Source organism: Euleptes europaea, chromosome 11 (genome assembly GCF_029931775.1).
Source record: "Euleptes europaea isolate rEulEur1 chromosome 11, rEulEur1.hap1, whole genome shotgun sequence".
Taxonomy (NCBI): domain Eukaryota; kingdom Metazoa; phylum Chordata; class Lepidosauria; order Squamata; family Sphaerodactylidae; genus Euleptes; species Euleptes europaea.
The window spans coordinates 28,564,659-28,589,568 of NC_079322.1; the positions used below are offsets into that span (position 1 = coordinate 28,564,659).

Below are 24,910 nucleotides of genomic sequence, written 5' to 3' on the forward strand. Positions count from 1 at the left end.
GGAAAAGGTTTCTTGCTGCTAGTCTGCCAAGAATGTGAACTAGAAATGAATACATGAAAAATGCTATTAAATAGCGAGTGTTGTAATATGCATACATATACATACAGCTGTTTTATTGTATCTGCAGCTGCCGCTCTGAAAACCAGACAGGTTTGCACCGTTAAATCTGGTCCCATGTTGTGAAAAAAAAATCCTGTTTGGATGAATTTGAGATTATTTGGATATCCTTCTTAGTTTGCCTGCTTAGAGGCATTATCTTTTGTCTGGGGGTACAGCCAGAAGGCACATAATACAGCAACCTTGCTGAAGCTATGCAAAGGCAGGTCTACTCCAGGCACGGAAGGGAGACCTGGAAATCTTATTTATACTTCCTTGAACTTTATGATGGACAAAAGGCAGGTTATAAATCTGTCAGTGCTGTTATTGACCTTTTCTTAACGTTTTTCATTCTCAGTGCAGAGTTTACCTTGCTATGATCTGAGGTTTTTAATTCATTCATTGTTATACGACTTCGCTTGCCAGGGAAACACTCTTGTACTCCAGTGCAACCCTATAGGTTTACTTCAGTCTGAGCTCATTGCAATCAGTGGGTTTAGACTAGAGTAACTCTGCACAAAGAGCCCCGTGGCGCAGAGTGGTAAACTGCAGTACTGCAGTTCAAGCTCTGCTCACGACCTGAGTTCGATCCCGACGGAAGTTGGTTTCAGGTAGCCAGCTCAAGGTTGACTCAGCCTTCCATCCTTTCGAGGTCGGTAAAATGAGTACCCAGCTTGCTGGGGGTAAAGGGAAGATGACTGGGGAAGGCACTGGCAAGCCACCCCGTAAAACAAAGTCTGCCTAGAAAACGTCGGGATGTGACGTCACCCCATGGGCCAGGAATGACCCGGTGCTTGCACAGGGGACCTTTACCTTTTTTTAAACTCTGCACAGGGTTGAACAGTAAGATGCATAGGCAATTAATGACCTCTACAGGATCCCCCGCCCCCAATAAATGTCTGACGCCCTAAAAAAGCAGTGTGAATATTTGATTTTTATACTGAAGCGTTACAGTTTTAAATGAATAGTGGCCACTTGAGTGTTCAGAATGCCTTTCAAGATAAGAATAGTAATGCCATGCTGCCCTCTAATGGTGACATCCCAAATAGAGGCTTCCTGTAAGCCAGACTGAATAGATTCTTAATGATTGGAATGGTTTCCATAAGCGTTCCTGGCGCCAGCTTTTGTTGTTGTGCTTTTATAGGCCTTTTCATAAAGAACTGGCAGACTACTGGATGCCTGTGGATCTGTACATCGGAGGAAAGGAGCACGCCGTTATGCATTTGTACTACGCCCGATTCTTCAGTCATTTTTGCCATGATCAAGAGCTGACGAAGCACAAGTAAGCTATCTTTGATTCCTGTGGACAAACTATCCTGGTCTCAATCTTCAAACGCACATTTGGCATTGTGAGTTTTAATTAAAACTCTTCAGTGAGAAAGCAGGGACTTGGGAACTTTCTCCAGGAGTGTATTTTTGGACTGTATTTAGGATGTGTACAAACAATAAAGAGGAGGTGGCATTGTAAAGTTGCGATGACCCACAGTACATGTTCATTTATTTGTTCTCACCAATGGCCATACTGGTTTTTCTGGTCTTAGTAATGCTTCCAGAGCCCCAAACAAGCTCCCAGCAACACAACCAGCACAATAGAAAAGACCTGTACATTTTGGTGTAACACGGTCACAAGCACCTTTTGGATAGTGTCTGTGACTCTCCCAACCCTTCTCTGAATACAGTCCAAACAGCAGGATTGGAACTACTGCATTTAATTTTTTTTAATGTTGTAGGGGTTAGAGTGTCAAACTAGGATCTGGATAGTGGGTTTAAATCCCCACTCTTGTCTTGGAAGTTTGCTGGAAGTCCTTGGGCTAGTTGTTCAGCCTAACCCTACCTCATAGGGGTGTATCACACACACTCTGCTTGTATCAGTAATGGAGTCCCGAGTTACTTCCCAGTGCTGAGAGAACTGTATGGAATAAAATTGGAATCCAACCTCTCTTTAGTACAGGTTGAGTATTCCACATCCAGACATCCCATATTCAGACTGCCTGAAAACCGGACCCTTTGAGTCGGCATGCAGGCAGATCTGAACAGCCTGGCCTCTCCTGAGTTCCAGAGGCCTGGTGACATGGCTGCAAGTTAGATTGAAGTTCAGCTGGGGGGGTGGGGGCGGGGAGACACACTAAACTGAAGGTTGGGCATGTTTGCAGCGCACCCAGCCTTCAGTTTAGCATCTCTGCCACCGCCAAAGTTCAGCTGTGGTGAGGAGGGACACGAGCCTTCAGTCTAGTTTCTCTGCCCGCCACAGTCGAACTTCAGATCCAAAATCCGGCAAAGATCCAAACTACGGCCACTTCTGGTCCCAAACTGTCCAGAAGTGGATTTGAGGGGCGTTAGTTGGCTGTGAGAGGGAGCTGTTACCGCAATACTGTTAGGAACTCTGCGTAAACAGAGCAACAGGAGAAAAGTGGTAGAAAGTAGTTTCCTTGGGCAGTTTTTGGCAACCTCCCAACCCCCATTTTTCATTCTCACAAACAAGGATACATTTTTTTAACTTCCATACATGGTAAGATTTCTTGTACTTTTGTGCTAGCAAACAAACACAGCTTGTATCAACAAGGGCAACGTATGTGAATTAACTCTGTGTCATCAAAGATAAACATTTCCTGAAAAATTACTTCTGGCTTGGAAACTTACCAAGGTGCTTTCCCCTACCCCACGTTTTCTTTGGTAGGCTTCTTTTTTTTTTTTTTTTGCCTGTGGAGAGTGTTGGTGGTTTCAGGCAAGTTATTTTTCATAAGAAACTGTTTTTGTTTAAATAATTCCCCCACACACACACACACACCATTCTCTATCTTCTTTGTAAACTTCACTAACTAACAGTATTTAAAGGAATGTGTCTTATCATTGCCTGTCTTGGGTTTCCTTCTTTTTTTCCTGATACGTATAGCAGTACACGGAGTCCTTTTTGTGAATAACGAGAATGCTGAAATAATCACAAATGAAGACTGAGGCTGCTTATTTGGTTAGTTTCACAGCAAGTGTTGATGAGTTTCAGTCTCCTGTGCAGAGCGATTTGAGAATTCAACTGCAAATACTGTGCGTCGAGAGAGCAGCATATCCAACAGAAACAACCCATGCATAAAAGGCCTTAGATTCTGGGTTCCAATAAGATGCCCAACACAAGTGGCTTAGTGCTCTTGCAATAACTAGTGCCCTTGGCCTCTTTTTTACCAGCATGTATCCCCTGGGAAATCCAGTTGAGAGTGAATCTACCAATAACCCTTTAAAAATGTACCTTTGGTGGACTTATCCAACAAAGATAGGCCAAAAACAAGTAGGATGCCATTTTACCAGGAAAGTTCTAAGGAGCTATCTGGAGAGAGCCCAGTTGGCTGATTCTGGTAGAGGTAAGCTGATATTGTTTCACAAACAAGATGGGACTTCAGTATGCTTCAAATGTATTCTTGTTGCTATTTTCAGCAGAATTCTTTCTCTTCCTTTCCTCAGGGAGCCTTTTAATGAGCTGTTAGTTCAAGGGCTTATCAAGAATCGGACATTCAGGCTAACAACAACGGGCCAGTATTTGAAGAAAGAAGAAATTGATCTTACTGGTAAATGAGGTGGTGGGGGAATTGAATCAGCACAAATCAAGGGGTTGTTTAGAAAAAGGTTATTGGAGCAACAGTAGTTGAATCTCTGAAGTAGAAATGGAGTGGTTTGCTATTGTCTGGCTATAAAGAGGGTGAGAATACAGCTATATTTCTGATAAGCAGGCTCAAAATTTATATTTGATTTTACTGAAGACAGGAATGGGGTTTCCTAAAGATTGATGCCTGATTCTCTCCCCACACACACACACACTCACAAACATACCAGATGCATAAAATTGCTGAAGATGCTTACTAGTAATGCTGTACATTAGCCTGGCAAAAGCTTCATGAAGCTTGCTGTGAATGCAAGAAGGGAAGATACATATATTGCAACTAATAGAGCCGTGGCTGTCACCCTTTCCAGACATGAGACCCGTTGAGCTGCAAGCATGTGACAGGAAGTCACATAATATCAGAGTCATATGATGGGGCAGAGAGGAAGCCAGGCTTATGATCTCACCAATGTTAAAGCCAAGGCTGTGGGCAGCAGACCAGAAGAGCTGGGGACAGGAAATACAAGCCAAGCACCAGGAGGTGTACCATAGAGAGGAACAAGCCAAGGGGCAGGGCCACAGACTGTCCTCCTACTGCTATTTTCAATATGCATTCAAAGGGAGGCAGGAGGCACGCCACCTTTACTCTTAATACGGCAAGTCCTTCCAAAAGGCAACAAAACAAAAGTGCAACACTCTAGCAGATCACAGCCCAGCAGGAGGGACTCCATAACCCTCCTGAGGGTCCTGGTCCACGGGCAGAAGACCATTGAGCTGCAGTCTGGGGGGGAGGGGAGGCTCCTTAAACAGAGGTAACTACCGTAAGGGATGCCACAGTTTTGACGGGGGCTGACGCTATCACAGCTGTCTTTGAACGTTCCAAAGCTTGGTGGTTTCTGTTTGAATAAGGGGATTTGGGGCTCATGTCCGAAGGGGACAAGTGTTCCTATATTTAAATATGGATGACGTCAGTGCAAGTGAGTGTTTGCTGATTATTGAGTGGGCAAGGACCCGAGGCCAAGAACCCTGCTTCCCCCCCCCCCAGCCTGCCCTGCCCCGCAGCCTCAGTTCAGAAGAGGAAGGCGTTTACAGCACTTTACCCCTCCTGCTGTTGCGTGGTCCACTCTGCTAGGAGCAGCCAGTGAAGTGGCATCCTTGGCTGACCTCACAGTTCTTCCGAAGAGCGCACCACACTTTGTGTGCAGGCCCTGTCAAGTCCCCTGGACTCCCGTGAGATGTCATGTTCCCACAATGTGGCTCAGATGTAACTATTCCTCCTCCCAGAAGCCACTAGCCAGCTGAGGCTTTAAATGTCTCTGCCACTGTTGTGGTCTTCTCTCGCCCTTAACACTTGCCAGTTGAGGGTGGGCAAGTCCACATGCCAGACACTGATTCTGCAAATGAGGCTTGTGCACCTTCTCCTTTTTCGTACATTGAAGGGGAAGCCGGAGAAGTGGAAGTGAAATTTGTTTGCTTTTGTTCTTGCTGCTTTTCTGCCGTTTGCAAATGCTTTTCTGTCATTTCTCCCCTCGCCTGCCTGCCCAGGTTCTTCATTTTCGATAAGGGGTTCAGCCCACAACACTGGGATTTTTCTTCTTTTCCTAGAAGGTAAAAAGGTAAAGGTCCCCTGTGCAAGCACTGGGTCATTCCTGACCCATGGGGGTGACGTCACATCCTGACATTTCCAAGGCAGACTTTGTTTGCGGGGTGGTTTGCCAGTGCCTTCCCCAGTCATCTTCCCTTCACCCCCAGCAAGCTGGGTACTAATTTCACCAGCCTCGGAAGGATGGACGGCTGAGTCAACCTTGAGCCGGCTACCTGAAACCAACTTCCGTCGGGATCGAACTCAGGTCGTGAGCAGAGCTTTTGACTGCAGTACTGCAGCTTACCACTCTGCGCCACGGGGCTCCTCTCCTAGAAGGTAGTTCCCTCTATATTGTTCCCCTTTTTGTTTATAAACCTCGAGAGATCAACTATAAACAGAACAAGCAGGAACAATTTCCTTCTGTTCTTTAGATCCATGGGCAAAAGCACACATTTTATACATACTTGTTTGAGAAAGGCGAAACACAACCAGTACTTAACTTTAAGCCCTTGTAGGTGTTTGGAGAACTAAGGTAGTAATTCCTTTGTATGGTCTGTATATTTAGGTCCTGAACCCGTTCACATAAAAACCAAGGAGAGACTGCAGGTGACCTGGGAGAAGATGAGCAAATCCAAACATAATGGCATTGAGCCCGAGGAGATAGTCCAGATGTATGGAATTGATACCATCCGGCTCTATCTCCTCTTTGCTTCCCCTCCGGAGCAAGACATCTTATGGGATGCGAAGAGTAAGTCACTCCTCCCCCAATCGCTTTGTTCCTTAATTTTACATTTAAGCAGCAGAAGGCCTTCCTTCTGATTATGAAAAAAATATTTCATTTTCATAATATTCATAAAATATTATGACTCACTACTGAAGATACCTGTCACCAAGTGAATTTGGAAGAATGGGAGGCTTGCTCCAAAGTTGCACAAAGTTATTTCAATTTTTCCTGTTAAAGCTGCTTTCCTCTTTTTCTTTTTCTTTTGACCATAAATCTGGTGGTCTTGCAAATATGCCCGTACGCAAGAGATTTTGGTTGTGTGAAAGGGCCAGCCAGCTGAGTGGGTGTCCGAACTAAGCCTCAGACATGTTTAAGAGAAAAATGGCTTCATTACCAAATGTAGCCATTCCAGGGTTAATAATCAGGACCACTATAGACTCACACTCTTTAGTTCAGCAGAACCTGGCTGTGTCATCTTTCTTTCTTTCCCCCCCCCCCTTCAAGTTACACATCCTCTGAAGCAATTTCTCTTTGATCGCCTTTGCAAGTACTTAGACAGGCATAAGAGAGTTGTTGCTGCTGTCATAAAAGTCTAAAGGGAATGTCTGGTAAGGAGTTTGTATCGTTAGCCATTCAGCCCTGGAGAAAAATGTCTGAGAGTACTTTAAAAAAATTAATAATGATAATGCATAGCTGCTAATGGAGTTAAACCAAAGAAGAATTATTTACCCAGTTATATAATTAAATATTAATAAAACAAACCAAGATCTCTGAACATTTTAAATGCTGACTCATTTCAAGTGGCCAATCCTCTCTGACAGTTTATCCCATGAACAGTGTTATCTTAACTTACATTAATGAAAACCTCTCTTCCTCCTGCCATTTTTCATTAAATTTAGCTGATGCAATCTCCGGGGTGCAGAGATGGCAATCTCGCCTCTGGCACTTAGCAACCAAACTGATTGAAGCCAGGGATTCTGGAACAATGCCCAGTCCTCAGCTCCTGAATCAGAAAGAACGAGCCCAGGCAAGACGTATCTGGGAGAAGAAGAACCTCGTGGTCTCCGAGGTTAGAAAGAATTCTGACTATTCTAAAAAAAAAAAAAAAAAAAGGATGGAGTCGTTAGGTCTTGAGTGGTATTTTGTTGTCACACCAAGCACTAGCAGTGTAATTTCAGAGTGCTTTTTAAAAATTGTAGTAGGACATTAGACTTTTGAAGTTCTCTTCTCACCTCTCTCCTTATAACCCAGGGAAAGTACATGCTGTTCTATAATGGTATGTAGTGGATGACCACAGATGTCACAAGGCTAGATGCGATTTGAGACACTTCTGTGTGTGTGTTTAGCTGTTAAACTGTTGCATTGCCAGCAAAACAGCTACTATGCAATGTACTATAAATACCACTGTTTCATCTGTACTGTGTGGCGCAGATAAAAACTCCTGTAAAGACAACAGAAAAAGAATTTGAAATGTTGCTGGATGATCGTTTTCCTGCTTTGAAGCCAGGCACAGAGTACATTACCATGAATTGTGCTTATTTTTAAAAAGAGAGAAAAACATTTAACAGGGCCTTCTTTTGAGTGTTGATTATTTGTGGGGGAGAAGCTGACTTTCTGCCTGCTGTGTAGCTGTCATCTAACATCTCTCTTGGGGATTTGACATTGATAAGCAGAGGGAAGGGAGATAGTAGCCCACGAAAGGAGCTGATGCACCACCAGAGGTGGACCAAGGAGACCTGGCTTCAAATCCTAGATTTGCACCAAGGAAGCCTGGACAAACAGGTTTAAATGCCCGCTCAGCCAAGAAGCACTCTGTATGAGTGTGGGTTAGCCGTTACCTTTCAATCTGACTACCTCACATGGTTCTTATGAGGAAAAATGAGCTCACTTATACATTGTCTTGAGCTGTTTGGAAGAAGGATGCAAGAAATTCAAATAGTAGCGGTAGTAGTAGATCCCTTGAAGTGGCGTAATAAAGCTTTTCTAGATATGTGTTGTTCTGAGTTCAGTTAAAATTCCAGAACCTACCCTGTAGCACTGGCATGAACTTCTCATTTCCTGTCCATGTCATGACTGTGGGTAAACAACCTAAGCCCTGAATTTTCATATGCAGTACTTATGCTGGTCCTCCTTACTACAAGTTGCTTTAATCCAGATCCTGGCCCCAAGAAAAACCATTTGTTGCTGACATCAGGGTTTCTTTCAGTTGTATATCTTTTATGCCTGAGCAAAATGTCTTCACGTAGAAGGGCCTGTACAGAAATGCTGTTAATAGCTCAAGGTTTTGATGTTTCTGTAAGATGTGATAGTCAAATAAGGATGTTTGTTTTTTAATGAGCTAGGCATGATTTCTGTAGAAGCCTAATTAAAATAACTGCTGATTTAATAAATTGGCTGGGGATTTTTTTCAGTCGGATAGTATGAAGGAAACGCATTTAATTCAGTCTAGGAAATAGTTGATGCTTCTCAGAGGTGTGCAGTATGCTATTACCATATGTGTTTGAAGGCTCGTGGTTGTGTATGTGGCTTTATGCGAACATATTGCATATATAAAATGCATTTTTATATAAAATGTATTGGAGGCTAGCACAGAAACACAAACAGTTGTGCGGAAGGGGGGGAATACTGTTTCTGATCTCTGAAATCCATATTTGTTTGTGGCAGAATACCATAAAGATATGACAGGATCCTGCTTTAGGCTGTCTCAAAGACATCTTCATTCAGATGATTCCCCATGCTGCATCACAAATTACTTTTGCCCCTTCTTTCCATTTTTAAATTTTCGTTTGCCATGCCACACAAGGAAGGAACACCGCCTCATCAGGTAGCAAATGACAGAAGTTCCTCTGGTCATGTGGAACAAGTTGAACTGTTATTTAGGTCCTGGCAATGATACGCGGCCCTGACCTGGGTAGCCAAGCTAGCCCAATCTTGTCAGATCTGGGAAGCTAAGCAGGATCGGCCCTGGTCAGTATTTGTATGAACAATCACATCTCCAGCGGTCAATCAGAAGCCTCCTGGGCACAAGCCCCACCTGGCCACACCCACTTTCTAAAGATGGTTGGTGGGTGCCACGGTGCCCCCTGGTGTCACGTAGGAGATCCCTGCTCTAATCACTACACCATTCTGGCTGTGTGACAGAATGATGTGCTTTGCCCTTGTGTTAACTGAACACACGGGACAGTGAACAGATAGCCTGTTTTTGCTTCTTAGGGTTCATCTCCAGGGATCTTGAAACATACCAAAATATTTTTCCTGTTGATATTCAAGCCTAATGGATGAAAAGGAAAGCTATATTCCAAACTTCAATTGTTTTGTTAAATATATGTAAGGAAAGATTATTGTTTGAGTTCAAAGACGGTATCTTTCTAAATTACACATTTAGAAGGCATACTTGTACCTAGAGGCCCTCAACATTTGTTTCTTCTTATATCTTTACTAAGCACAATTTGAGACCCTCAATGATGCAGTAATTTACTTTGCCAATGATTTTTTTCTGCTTTTATGTGATTAGGTAACAGGATACTTCCTGAAGGATTACTTGTTTAATGCTGCGATTTCTCGACTGATGAGCCTCAGTAATGCCTTGTTGGTGAGCATTCTGTGTAAACATTTCTAAAACTTTTTCCCCCTTCTGCTGATATGCCCGATACTTGCAAACTAGCAGAAGCTACGTACTAGCACTGCACCAGTTGGGATGAAATCTCCACATGTTTATCTTCCACTTTCCTGTAAGATCATTTTGAGAAGGGTTGACATTGTCTCTTCACAATGTGGCTTGTCCTGCATTGCCACAGGTTAGTGGTGATTAATCAAGTATGTGACAGAATCATCACCCTTTATAGTACTGCAAATATGGTTTTGCGGCTATAAATTAAAACATGTTTTTCAGCAAGAAAAAAAAATAGGCAGTAAGTGAAACCTTAATCCCTCCCTTACAGTGAGGGAATTTTTTACTTGCTATTCTGAGACAATTTTTGGTTACATCAGTATACCTGGCTTGTTTGAAGCAACATGCTGAAACTGCAAATGTCTTCAGGCAAATGTAACAATGATGTCTTTCTGTTCAGGCCATCTGCTCACATTCTTCCCAGACTGCAGGGGGTGTCAAGCCTGAGGGGACTTCAGTAGTGCTGTAGAACAAGTTTTCACCATCGCTTCAGACTATCCGCTGTCACCCCATTCGAAATGAGGAAGTCTGAAAGCTAAAATTAGGACTGAAAAGTTCCACTTCAGAAAACGATCAAGTCTGTTCTTTCTCACTTTGAAATCCTTTCTGGTAACCATGGATGTATGCTCTGTGCCAGTGGAAACGGTCTAGTGAGGAAAACCTCTGAGGGGTAATGATCTGTAGTCAGTTGTTAAATGGAGAAGGGGGTGTTTTGGGGACCTAGCAGAACTGTCAACCTGCAACAAGGCTTTCTGAATGATACTGACAAGGGTTTTTTGTGCGTACAGTGAATGGTTTTTAAAAAAAATTTGGCTTGTTTCACACAGTCTTCAGCTAACTCTTTGAGATGCATTCTCCAAACACTCAAACTACAATGAATACATGAAGCTGCCTTACCCTGAATCAGGCCCTTGATCTATCAGGGTCAGTATTCACCTCTCTGGGGTCTCACGTTACTGCTTGATCCCTTTAACTGGAGATGCTGAGGATTGAACCTGGGATCTTCTGTATGCAAGACAGATGCTTTACTGCTGAACTAAAGCCCCTTCCCTGGAGCAGGGGCCTGGACCAATTTCGGACCTGGGGAACATTCGACACTTACCCCAGACAGCACTTTCACAGTTAGTGATTGTTGTTCGGAATGCAGTAAGGACAGTATCTCAGTCACTTTTATTGCATATTGTTTGGAATCTTATTAGTAATCAGCAGCATACAGTTCACACAGCCATTCTATGAACATTTTTAATGTATTGTTCTAGAGCTGGAGTATATAGCAGTGCATGAATTAACACATTAAAAAAAACTTATTAAGGAGACACTTTGGATGGGGGGAGGAGCAGGGTACAATTATTTAAATGAACACAACAAGCAAAGTAATAATGCACCTATAACTTAATAGCTTCCCCCACCCCTCCCCGCTTTTAAGTTATTTGGATGTTTCTTGGCACACATGGGCATCTAAAACATAGTTTATTTCAAGTGGTTAGAAAGCAATGACCAGTATTTAACCACACAGTTCCAAAGACTTAGACTCTTGAGGTAGGAACAGGGGACGACCATTTCTGTTGATTCCTGCCTCTCACTGCAGACCCCCTGTTTTCCCCCTGTGTTGTCCCAGAGGGTTCACTACCACCCAGAAAGCAAATTTGGGATGTGGAGTCACTGGGCTGCCCCAGAAGCAAGAAGGGAAAAGTTCTGTTCAGCTAAAGTCTCTGGATATTTGGAATCACACCAGGAAGTACATAGTTTTAAAGTGATAGTTCTTTTTACACATACATATATAATTATCTAACACTCTCCGTGTGTGTCTATCAGGGAAGGGGCTGTGGCTCAGTGGTAGAGCATCTGATATGCAGAAGGTCCCAGGTTCAATCCCTGGCATCTCCAGTTAAAGGAACCTGGCAAGTAGGTGATGTGAAAGACCTCTACCTGAGACCCTGGAGAGCCGCTGCCTGTCTGAGTAGACAATACTTACTTTGAAGGGCCAAGGGTCTGATTCAGTATAAGACAGCTTCATGTATTAATCTGTTTGTTTGCACTTTAGTGGCTGCACACTCAATTGTGAACAACTACTGCATGATAACATTCCTAAAGAGTATGTGTGTTTATGTATATAGCTGCAAGGCTGTCCTTCCCGAGCAAAGCAGCTGCCTCCTTGTATTAAGTGTGGATGTGATATTATTATGTCCTAGGAAAGCCTCCTGTGGGAATAGTGCCCAGAAACTGTGGTGACAGAATTAGAAGACCATTCTATGTATGCCAAAAGCTAATAATTCCTGAACCTTGGAGAATTCCTTCCCCTCCCCAGTTTCAATACTTCATCTTTTCTGAAGCTGATTCCATTACCCGGCTTTATCTAAAGCAGACAGAGATGGAATGCTGACAACGTATCCAAACAAAACACAGGCCCGGGTTATCCATCTTGTCCAGCTTATCTCTTGCATTTGCAAGAGGAATTATAAATTAAGATAGTATGGAGTAGGGAATTCCTGTTTTGAGGCCCTAATCATATAGACTTTTATGTGTAGGAGCGTTTTCGGAGGACTGTACAGAACCTCAAGGGTTGCTGATGCCATTACCTTTGTCGGTCAAGGCCCAACGGCCAGCAGTATCCATCGACAGCCTAAATCTTCTGTTTTGTGTATTTTCTAGGTTGTGTGTTCATCTTAATGTTCTGCAGACAGAACAGTTGGAACTAACTTTAGCATCTTCCTATATAACTGTGGCATCTGGCTCTTCATTGCAGAGTACTGCTCTTCATGTTTTTTATTTGTGCTGTATGTTTTTTGTGTACCTTTTTGAATACTATTATATGCACAAATCCCATTCTTCCTCTTTACAGCAAGCCACCCCGCGGCTTATTCTCCACAGTGTGGAATTTGAAGATGGTTTGGCAACTCTCTTTGTTATGCTTGCCCCGATGGCCCCGCACATAACTTCAGAGATCTGGAAAGGTAACTTGCAAAGTTTCAATTGTGACCAAATGCCCCTTGTTTTACAGGTGTAAGAGAGGGCGAGTATCAGCAGCAGCCCTTACAATGCAATCCTAAACAGAGTTACGCCCATTGGCTTCAAGGGTATAATTCTGCTTAGGAGGGCCCAGTTAGTGACTCCTCTCCATGAAAAATTGGTACCTTTTATGCACTTAAGTGGCTGTTCATAGCATATGCGATAACTCAGACTTTTGTTTTAAGATGTTTGTTATAATAGTGAGAGTTCTCATCAGGCTCTTGAAAACCCAAATTTGTCTCTTTTGGTGACTCAGCCCCCACTCACTGATCTCCAGTGATTATGTAGTATCTGTGTTGTTTGGCCAGCAAGTGATTAGACTTGTATAGCAGGGGTGCCAGCATAATGTAATACAATACCTTTCTATCTCTGGCTGCTTTCCTGTGTCATGTTAAGTCAACATTTTGTTCAAACCAGGCTTGCTGCTGGACTCAGGCACATGTCACATCCTTCTCCCTCTTCCCTTCTTCCATAGAGAACTCTGGTGAGAAACTAACTCCATTTACCCGTAATGCACAAATGCATGGATTAACTGAAGTTAGCCCCCTGCCCCAAACCAAGTTTCTGAACTTGTTTTAAAATCGCAGCTTGGGGTTGAGATGCTAACTCCAGTTGTCCATGTGCCTGCCTTCGTACATCATTCCTTACCTGAGTTAGTTTCTAACGGGAATTCTGCATGTGATAAGGAAGGGAAAGGAGCAAGGCATGGGCCTGGGCTTAGCATAGGGTTGCCAACCTCCAGGTACTAGCTGGAGATCTCCTGCTATTACAACTGATCTCCAGCCAATAGAAATCAGTTCACCTGGAGAAAATGGCTGCTTTGGCAATTGGACTGTGTGATATTGAAGTCCTTCCCCTCCCCAAACCCCGCCCTCCCCAAAAACCTCTCATCAGTGGCGAAGAGGAACCTGGAAACCCTAGCTCAACACCTGGTCAGGTTCCTGCATGCATCAGCGTAATGTTGGTACACATGAATTCAGCCCAACTCTCATTACTCCTCCATTAGTGACTTTTTTAATGGCTGAAAGGCAGACATCCTTCTAAGCTGATTGACTTCGTTGGGATATCAAAAAGTATGGCTCTTCTTAGAATTGCACTGCAAAAGACTGAAAAAAGAGAACTACGTTAAATAAAATCATAAATAAACATTCCTTGTAAGTTATCTGTCTTATTCCATGGTCTTCTGCCAAAAAGAGTCAAAACTACTTAGTTACAGTTCCCCAGGAGCTGCTTTCGGGGCCAGACCAAATTAGATTGAGCTGTGGAAATGCATCAAATGCTTTTAGGGCGTTCAGTTCCTTTACTACCATTGTTTCCTTGGTGGCAGTATGCTGTATTAATTAACGACAATGTTATAGAGCTCTGTAATAGGACTTATGTCTCATTTAGTGTATGGGCTGGTAGAACAAGCAGTGGCCTATTGATATAAATATTAATTTATATTAGGCCTATTGATATAAATATTTCTGAGGCACGAAAGTTCCCATGTCCTTAAAAACTCTTATCTTCTACTGCTTCTCAGTTAAATTACAATTATGCCATTTGTGGATACAACTGTATAATTTGGGGAAACCCTTTTATATTATATAAAATGTATACTGTGGTAGAACCTACCACATCATAACTTTTACCTCAGTACAGTTGGGCAAGTCATCCCTTACACCAACAGCTTAGTTCTCCAAGCTTTACAGTGAAACTGAATAACTTTTTATGGCAGGAGTTTTTGTGTATAAATAGGATGCTGTAAATGTCTTTATTTATACGAGTGGAGGGGAGCCGGAGAAAGAGGTAATATGAGATTATAGCTTAGTGAACTTAATCATTTGTTCTACATGTGTTTCTTTCTGTGTTTAAATTGCCTGGCTTGTTATCTAACAGGACTAATAATAAGATTTTTTTCCCTGCCACTCTTAGTGCTTTGAATAGCAAGTCTCTCAGTTACTCAGAACCAGGCCGTAAGTTACATTGGAGATCCATGATCATATCTCCCAGTGTAGTTGTTTTTTTTTTTAATTCTAAAAAGCAATCATAGGGTCCAATTCAGAATGGGGCTGTGCCTTTATTCAAGGAAGGTTTAACTCTTCCTTCTGGTCCCACTTTCTCCATAGAAACAAGACCTCCAGGTTCAATTAACTCCAGTAGGGAACGACTAGGGGAGGGCGTTCCTTCTGCGCTGGGGCTGTTGCAGCCCAGGGGAGGGGCGCTGTTTCAGCTGGGAAAACAGCAGAGGTGGAGGAATAGTTATACCCCCCCCCCCTTGTCCAGCAATGTAGCCCCAATCTAGGTTAAAAACAAAAAGACACTTCAGGAAATATTATTGCGGACTGCCAGCTTAAACATATAGTTTGGAAATAACTTCTGTGGAAATAACTAGAAATCTGTATCTTTCTGTGTAAGAACACAGGTAGGTTAAGCTTTACCATTGTGTCGGAGGTATGTTTAACTAGCCATTGCCTTTCTACAGTTGGACATTCTAATGAGCGCGTTTTCAAAAAACCTGTTGGCTGAGAGAAATTGCAAACAGGAAAGCATGCGCTGGCATTCAGCCAGGCTCATATTAAGTCCTTTGAACTGTCCTAGAGATGAATGGAGTTTCTGTCTTAATAGTATTTTGTGGCTGGGAAAAGTCTGCTGCATAACTACGTGTACCTGGCGTTCAAGTACATCAGTGGGGCATGGGGAGGGGAGTGCAGGCTCAGACAATGTCGACAGAACTTTTTTTTAGCTTGCATCCCTCTTGGTTCAGGTGCATCTTCAGTCTGGTTGATTGCCTAGTAACCCCCCCACCCCCCAGTTTTCTTCCTACAAGTGTGTGGAGAAACAATATAATAACTTGATTGATCTCTAGGTGCCTCAGAAAGAACCTGGTGCCCTCTAGAATAACAAAACCCAAGCATAGCTTCTCTCAAAGAATTTATTTTTCTGATTATTAATGATCATAGATAGGCAGGTTCCTCCTCCGGCGTGGTGTAGTGGTTTGGAGCGGTGGAGTCTGATCTGGAGAACCGGGTTTGATTCCCCACTCCTCCACCTGAGCAGCGGAGGCTAATCTGGTGAACTGGATTTGTTTCCCCACTCCTACACATGAAGCCAGCTGGGTGACCTAGGGCAAGCCGCAGATCTCTCAGCCCCACCTACCTCACAGGGTGTCTGTTTTGGGGAGGGGAAGGTGATAGTAAGCCGGTTTGAGTCTTCCTTAAGTGGTAGAGAAAGTCAGCATATAAAAACCAACTCTTCTTCTTCTTCCTACTAGAAAAAAGGGGGAAATTCCTCAAGTTCTTGAATGATAGTGATACAATATCATGAAAGCTCTTTTGAATACATTGAATTTCCCTAGTATCCCACTGTTATAACACCTTAATTAATGTGTTTCTTAGAAGGAAACCATCCAGAACAGTCACAGTACAACCCCAAAAGCTCCTTTGCTTGTTAATGGTAGTAAGGCAGTGGGTGGTGTAGTTAGCAGCTGGACTGAAGCTAGCAAAGTTCTGATCTGTACTCAGCCATGAAGCTAAGTGTCATTCACCCTATCATTCTTTCTCGGCCTAGCCTACCTTAGAGGTTTATTGTGAGGATAAAATGAAGGATGGAGAGAACCCTGTAAGCAGCACTAGCCTCCTTGGGAGAAATGGCAGGCTAGAAATGCAGCATATAAATAAGCCTTTTGAGGGGGGTGGGTAGGGGTGTGTGACCCTTGTCTTAAAACACATATTTAAGTGTTACGCGAACATACTTGTGACCCCACTGCAGATAGCTAAATTCTGGTTTAAGAGCATATTGTGCTTCAACCAAGCTGAATACAGTTTCGGATGCTTTCATACTTTGTGGTGTGAAACTGTTCTCTGTGAAGAGAAGCAGTGAGGCGCAGCGATTAGAGCGGCAGATGAGGATCTAGAAGACCCAAGTTTAGAATCCTTGCTGCGCCACTGAAACTTACTGTGTGATCTTGGGCCAGTCGCACACTCATAGCCTAACCTACCTCACAGGGTTGTTGTGAGGATGAAACTGAGAAGGGAAGAATGTTTTAAGCCTCTTTGGGTCCCCATTGGGGAGAAAGGTGGGGGTTTAAATAAATAAAGCTTTGTCAAAGGCTTTCACGGTCAGAGTTCATTGGTTCTTGTAGGTTATCCAGGCTGTGTAACTGTGGTCTTGGTATTTTGGTAAAATACCAAGACCACGGTTACACAGCCCAGATAACCTACAAGAACCAAATAAAGCTTTATTTGTGTATCTTTTCATGTGTTGTGCATTTGGGCTGTAATGCATGTTTGTAATTTTTTTGGGTTTGTTGGTTCTTTAATACGGAAGTCTGTGTCATTCTCTGGGCATCATTAGTTTTTTAGCCTACGTGTCACCAAAATGAGCGTGTGTATTTTTGTGTGTCTGTGTGTACTTAGGGAGATATGTCAGCCCTTCGGTTTTGGGCTTGTAGCCAGAGTTCATCAGACTGATAACTTGACAATTTGTAAGTGCAACAGGATGAGGAAATCTGTTTCCTTCCTGCAACCTTGTATCTGAGCAACATATGGACACTTTATACTAACAATAACAATCTGTTCAGACAAGGACAAAAACTTACATGACTGGGAAGGTTTCATTCATGCAAGAAATCCCATCAGACAAAAGTGAAAACTGTCTTTCAAAAGGCACATTAAAAAAAAGTGTGTAGTCTTTGCCTGTCCCCTTCTGAGAGCCAGTGTGCTGTAGTGGTTAAGAGCGGTGGTTTGGAGCAGTGGACTCTAATCTGCTGAACCGGGTTCGATTCCCCACTCTTCCACACAAAGCCTGCTGGGTGACCTTGGGCTAGTCACAGTTCTCTTCAAGCTGTCTAAGCCTCACCTACCTCACAGGGTGTCTGTTGTGGGGAGGGGAAGGGAAGGTGATTGTAAGCCAGTTTGATTCTTCCTTAAGCGGTAGAGAAAGTCGGCATATAAAAACCAACTCTTCTTCTTCTGTGGCCAGCAGGTGAAGGCTTTTTTGTTTCACTTGGCATTCCCTCAGTGATCCCTCCTTTCTCCCCAATGTTTTAACTATCATTTTTCTCTTTTGCACTTATTTAAAGTTTTGGTTTTAACTTGTTTTAATTATGTATTTGTGTGTTATTTTAATGGAATGTAAGATAATATTTTAATAGGTATGTTTTAATTTAGCTGCATTGGTGGCCCAATGGGGGCAGAAGAGTGGGGGGAAATATATCATCACTGCTGTCTGTTTTCACATTCTCAAATTACCCACTCAACAGGTGTATACGATGGCACACAAAATTTGAGCTGTGTTCGTTAACTAACACTCATCTTGTGTATAAAGATGAAACTGGAAGAACTTCAGATATACCTATTGAGTTGGATCCCATGGGATCTGTTTTGCTAGTGGTGGTGCCAAAGACCTTCTTGAATTGGGCGAAGGCTCATTATGTCTGAGGAAAGTGCGAAACGAATATGCAGGATCCAATCCGCCTTTTAGAAGAAATATTTTTAATGTAGCAGTTTGAAATAGATGACAACTAATAGGTTCCTACTAGAAATTAGTCATTTTTAATTGGTTTCAGCATCTTGGGATGCTCTTTTATAGTGTTTGTGAAAGCTGGAAGCAGTGAACACTCCATTGATCTTAGAAGCTACTGTGCATGACAGCTACTGTGCATGACAGCTTCCATTTAGGGTTCCAAAAATGTGAATTGGGAAAAGAAAGAAACAGAAATTTCACTTCATTCATTTTCCTTCCTAACAATGCACTGGAGGCATCTTTTTGCATTTTTGTATAATTCTGTCTCAAGAGTGGCAGTCTCTCGAAGAAATGTCTAGTTTTCTGTATTTATATTTCCCTCCAAACAGTCCTTCACTGTGCCTTATTTTTTCTTATGCCATATGATTGTCTCTAGCATGTAACTGATTTGACTCATTCCAGAGAGAGGATTTGAGGCAACAGCCTGAAAAACCCAGTTAAACAGGAAAACAAGGAGTGGCCCCACAGTGTTAAGTTTTTTTTGCTTCTTCCATTGTACATGTGGTCACTTGGAATGAAGTGAACTCATGCACAAATGGAAGAGTTATAAGGAGAAGAGGGCCACTTAGGGACCTCAGGTCTAAGTCGAGGTGGTATCTGGATATGAGAGCACAGAGATTTGGCTGGGAGAGGGGCAAGGTTGTGGAGAGCTTTGAGGATTTAAGGAGTTTTTGTTGGATCTGGGTGACGACAGAAAATCAGCACGCAATTTAAAGAACAGTGTCTCAAGATCAGACTGATAAAGAACATGGATGATTTTGGTGGAAGAGCGCTAGATAGAAGTGACAAGGCAGAAGCGCAAAACAAGATCAAAGAGGAGGAGGATGCAGTGGTCTGTGGGTTCCACCCTCTGGATCTGTCCCACTAGTCATTTCCTCCAAAATGCTGCCAGAGGAGGGCTCGTTCTGCTGGGGGAAAACACCTCTGCTAGCAGAACGGATTAGTGTGATCCAACCCAAGGTGAGATTTGACTTGTCCGGTTTTGGAAATGCACTTGCCCCTTTTTATTTTGAAAATATGTTTTAGAGCAAATCTTGACGTCATCTCCTCCTCTTGTTTTTCCTTTGGACTGTTTGAGTTACTGAAGGAAAAATTACCTTTTTCCTTGTTCTGTTCACCCTGTTTGGCTGTGATCCAGAATCCAGGGCATGTTCAGAGGGCAGTGAATAGAGCCCCTCTGTGCTGATGCAAACTACCATAGGTTTTGCTTCAACTGAGCAAACAAACTGTTTTTTTTAATTAAATACAAGCAATCCACCACTGTTGCGTGTTTCAGGCCTGTCGCACATTCAGAACAAGCTTTGCACTCATCACCACTGGGACATGGATGTGCTGCAGCAACCCTGGCCCACGGTGGACCCAGAATATGTTCAGCAGCCAGATGTGGTAGAAGTGATGGTTCTGGTAAGTGCCTAAATAGTAAGTGATGTGCCTTGAGAGCTGTGGTGTCATGTAGCAGCAGAATGAGGTGTCTGAGAGTTTAATTTTACTACTCACTGGCAGTCTTTAAGCAGAGGCTGGACAAACGCTTGTCAGGGTTGCTATAGGTTGATCCTGCATTGAGCAGGGGTTGGACTAGATGGCCTGTATGGCCCTTCTATGATTCTACTCTTGGGGACCAGGGAAGGGTCTGGGATTAGCGCATTGCTCAGGCGGATGTGCTGTTGTACTAGCACATATGGTGTGGTGTAGTGGTTAAGAGCGGTGGTTTGGAGCGGTGGACTCTGATCTGGAGAACTGGGTTTGATTCCCCACTCCTCCACATGAGCGGCGGAGGCAAATCTGGTGAACTGGATTTGTTTCCCCACTCCTAAATGTGAAGCCAGCTGGGTGACCGTGGGCTAGTCACTCTCTCTCAGCCCCACCTACCTCACAGGGTAACTGTTGTGGGGAGGGGAAGGGAACATGATTATAAGCCGGTTTGATAGAGAAAGTGGTAGAGAAAGTCAGCATATAAAAAACCTCTTCTTTCACGTGGGCATGCTGTTACTCATTTGACACTCTGGGCCAATGTATACTTTATGGTGGCAGATGTGTTTTCCATATTTATACTAGTGTCCCCTGCAAAAAGGTCACATAAAAATAGAGATGCCTGATTTGGCCCATAACTTGAGATGCTACTGCCTCATATAAAGTTTGCATAGAGCACTTTAAAAACCCCATTAGGGCAAAGTTGTGTATTATGCTTGACACAAAACTGCCACTGAAAATGGCATCTTTGTGTCGAGTTTCCCCCCTCCCTCGAACGTGTTCAGTCCAGCTTGCCTCATGTTCTGACATCCGTGAGCCATGTGTTGCCCCCCCTGTACTCCATCGTTGGCTGCCACTTGCTGGAGCTTGGAAATGCATAGTTTAATGCCAGGCCATGGGTTAAGTGTTTTTACATATTATAGGTCTAGAGACTCAACAGAGTGGCTGCCCACACCTAAGTGTAGTTTGCAATTCTGGCCCTATACAAGTCAAGATAAGCAGGCAAAATATGTGTTCTGAAAGTTGCTTTCTGAAAACTTCACAAGAGAATTGGGATTCTGAGCCACAGTCCCACATTTGTCTCAACTCCTCAAGCTGTCTGGGCTAATGATGTGTTGCTTTCCTGGACAGTAGCTGTGGTATCAGTACTGGTGGACTAGATAATCGGTGCCAAAGTTGATGGGATAATTCATAACAAACAAGAAGAAATCGAAAAAATATTTTTGGAATACTACAAGCAACTCTATATGAAGGATGATTTGCGAGAACAAGGACTCTCAACTTATTTAGTTGACGCACAACTATCCAAACTTTCATCAGATGAACAAGAGATACTTAATCAGAAGATAACAACCCAAGAAATTGTAGATGCCATCAACAATTTAAAATTAGACAAGGCACCTGGACCGGATGGTCTAACACCTCAATACTACAAACTGCTAGAACATCAACTAACCCCGGTTTTACTCTCTCTTTACAATGACGTATTAGAACACGGTAAGATTCCTCTGTCATGGCAAGAAGCACATATCTCACTAATCCCAAAAGAAGCTGCAGACCAATGCCTTCCTCAAGCCTATAGGCCAATATCATTATTGAATATTGACTATAAGATTTTTGTCTCTATAATTACTAAAAGATTTCAAAAACACATCGGAAACTTGGTACACCCAGACCAAACAGGTTTCATTCCTAAAAGACTCATGAGAGATAATGTGAGACTGGTTCTTAGTGCAATAAAATATGCAAAGTCAAAATCATTAAAAACAGCAATGATATTTTTGGATGCAGAAAAAGCTTTTGATAATGTTTCCTGGCACTTTATTAGTAAAACACTACAACAAATGGACTGTGGAGAAACTTTACTTAAAGTTTTCAATACGATATATTCGGTACAAAAAGCTCGTCTTCTGATTAACGGTCAGTTGTCCACAGAATTGAACATCACAAAAGGTACCAGACAAGGCTGTCCTCTTTCTCCATTCTTATTCGACTTATCAATGGAGGTCCTTTCAAACTACATAAGAAATGACCCAAAAATCAAAGGTCTAACAATAGGAAACGAAGAACACAAAATCAAAAGTTATGCAGATGACGTCGTCTTAATTTGTCAAAACCCCGAGCAAACACTACCATATGTTTACAATCATCTTATCGAATATGCGAAATACTCTGGATATAAACTTAACAAAACAAAGACGAAAATATTGACTTTTAATTTAACAGCAGATGAAGACAAGCTCATTGAAGATATTACAGGTTGCCGAATTGCCAAAGAATCAGTGAAATATCTGGGTGTCAACATATCCTCCCAAAACAATACACTTCTAAGATCAAACTACCTGAAAACCTGGGGAAAAATAGAAAAAGATCTGAGCTTATGGTCAAAGATGAACATTTCATGGCTAGGAAGGATATCGACGATAAAGATGAACGTTCTTCCTCGACTAAATTTTTTATTTCAATTTTTGCCGATTGACATCCCCGAAAGGACATTAGATAATTGGCAAAAACAAATCAACCGATTTGTCTGGAACGGAAAAAAACCGAGAGTAAGATTCAAAGTCCTTCAAGATGAAAAGAAAAGAGGAGGGCTGGCAATGCCCAATATCAAACTATACTATCACGCAGCCTGCCTATCTTGGACAACCGAATGGATAAAACAACCCAAAAGTCGGCAAGTTATTTTAGAACGGGCGGATTTGGGACAGGGTTTTCATAAAGTTTTGTGGGACCCCAAATCAAAAGTTCCAAAAGATAAAGTACAAGAAGACTATGATGTTAAAACAGCGTTATTGAAAGTCTGGAAAAGATACAAAAAGAGAATAAGTCCTTCTCCACCATCCATAATGTCACCAACTGAAGCTTATCATGATAATGTAAAATTAAAACCGGGTGTTCATTTTACCTACAATGATATGATAGAGCCTACGGGAGAAATTAAGGATATGACTAAACTTCAAGAAAAATTTCAAAAGTTGAACTGGCTAACTTTTTTACAACTGAGATCCAATTTACAAAAAGACTGCTTATATCCACAACCATTTCGTGAACTAACCGAATTCGAGCAGTTAATATCTAAAAATGATTCACACATATTAGGAAAAATATATAAACTTCTCTTGAAATACGACACAGAAGAAGAACAAGTGAAAATAAACATGATAAAGTGGATGCAAAATTTCGGAGAAATGATCAATATGGACTCATGGGAAAAACTTTGCTCCTCCGAATTGAAATACACAGTTTCCCAAGAAGTGAAAGAAAATTGGTACAAGACTTTCTACAGATGGTACCTGACTCCCAATATGCTTTCCCAAAAGACAACCCCAGGGAAAAAAGGTGCATGTTGGAAATGTCAAGAATCAGACGGTTCTTATTTTCATGTTTGGTGGACGTGTCCAAAACTACAACTATACTGGAAAAGAGTTCATCGTGAACTACAATTGATGTTAGATATGAAGTTTACATTCGATCCAAAATTTTATTTACTCAGTATAGTACCGTCAAATTTACCTCAAAAACTGTATGACGTCTTTAAATATGCCACAACAGCTGCCAGAACAATCCTAGCAAGAACATGGAAACAAACCCACACACCTGAAATTGATGATTGGAAAGAAAAACTTCTGGAATATGCAGCAATGGCTAAAATGACTGATGAATTAAATCCCAAATTTAGTGACTCCACTGAGCAATTTCAGGAAAAGTGGGCATCTTTTTATACATATATGAAATGCAACTAACATAAACAATCCATGCTAAGATATTATAATATTTTGTTTACTTTTTATGTCAAATAACTGTCAGACAAGAATAAGAATTTTTAGAATATAAAAGATTATTATGATGTAAGAATAACAAACCAAAGACATTTTGTAATTTTATTTTATTTAGAAATCATATTACAATACCGTATTGTTTTTATAATGTTAACATTCACCCCTTTCCCTTTTTCCTTTCCTGTACCCCTCAAAGATAAAAAGAAAAAAAAAAAAAGAAAAAAAAAAGTACTGGTGGACTGTGCTTATTAGTGTTTTACTGGTGAGGTTGTACCCATGGTAACATGTAGTGACAATGAAGAGAAGTAAGAAAGGTTGAAATGAAATTTAACAGCAGTTTATTCAGTTGATTGGCAGTTCAAAATGACTATTTCAGTTGATATATTCATGCATTGATTTGTTTCATGCTGGTAAAAAGGTAAAGGTCCCCTGTGCAAGCACCGGGTCATTCCTGACCCATGGGGTGACGTCACACCCCGACGTTTCCAAGGCAGACTTTGTTTACGGGTTGGTTTGTCAGTGCCTTCCCCAGTCATCTTCCCTTTACCCCCAGCAAGCTGGGTACTCATGCTGGTAGATATGAATAAATGGACTGGGTGGGTGAGGGAGTGAGGGCCTGTTTTTAAATACCTCCTTTTGATTCCTTCCTTGTCTTTTCCAGATCAATAACAAACCCCGTGGTAAAGTTTGCGTACCTCAGCAAGTAGCCCAAGATGCAGACGTCGTACGCGAACTGGTTGTTCAAAGCAAGCTGGGGTCTGAGCACCTCCAAGGACGGACTATTACCAAATCCTTCTTGTCTCCTAGAACTGCCCTCATCAACTTTCTAGTCCAGGAATAACGGATAGGTGTGTTTCTTAAAGCCAACTGTCTAACGACAGTTGCTGGAAATCATTAAAAGAAGACTGATTAAAAATAGGAAGGATATTTGTTCAAAACGTATTCTGTACTTGACAGGAGTAAAAAAGTTGCTGGAACAACGAGTGATTATGCCATTGCTCTCCATGTAAAGGAAAAACGGTAGCGGCACTTGAGGCTCCTCCTCTAATCAGGAAAGAAAACTGTGTCACAACATTCTCCAACTTGAATAAAGGTACTGCAGGGAATAGAAAGGTGAAAGAAATAAGTGAGGGAAAATTATGCAAGATCTCAAATGTATGAAGTCCATAAGCATCTCTTTGGCTCCACTTTGGAATGGTGTAAGAGAACAGACTTTTATTGATGCGTGACTAGTATAAGTCAGTGTTGCAAGGAGCCTTTGCTGCATAATAACCTGCAACTCAATAAACAACTAGCAATCATGTTCTCACCCTCTCCCCGAGCAGAAATTTGGTTTTCAATACTAAAGCAAACATTTTTACTAAAGTGCTTTTTCTTTTTTTTTAAATGTAAAAGCAAGAATGTCAGTGGACTGTCCCAGAAGCAGTGTCCACTGTTAAAATCCACTGTCCCTTCTCAGTTCTATTCGTGCTTGTTTGGT

The 24,910-nt window shown here is 42.1% G+C and overlaps 1 protein-coding gene across 1 annotated transcript in view; it reads left to right on the forward strand.

The window, feature by feature from the left end:
• Positions 1–24,275, forward strand: part of LARS2 (leucyl-tRNA synthetase 2, mitochondrial) — a 63,418-nt gene extending 39,143 nt beyond the window's left edge. The window contains exons 13-20 of the mRNA XM_056857456.1: positions 1,241–1,378; positions 3,550–3,653; positions 5,836–6,018; positions 6,894–7,063; positions 9,509–9,586; positions 12,507–12,618; positions 19,455–19,582; positions 24,092–24,275. Of these exons, the coding sequence (XP_056713434.1) occupies positions 1,241–1,378; positions 3,550–3,653; positions 5,836–6,018; positions 6,894–7,063; positions 9,509–9,586; positions 12,507–12,618; positions 19,455–19,582; positions 24,092–24,271 (1,093 nt within the window). The 3' untranslated portion in view covers positions 24,272–24,275. The remainder of the gene's footprint in view (positions 1–1,240; positions 1,379–3,549; positions 3,654–5,835; positions 6,019–6,893; positions 7,064–9,508; positions 9,587–12,506; positions 12,619–19,454; positions 19,583–24,091) is intronic.
• The last annotated feature ends 635 nt before the right edge of the window (positions 24,276–24,910 follow it).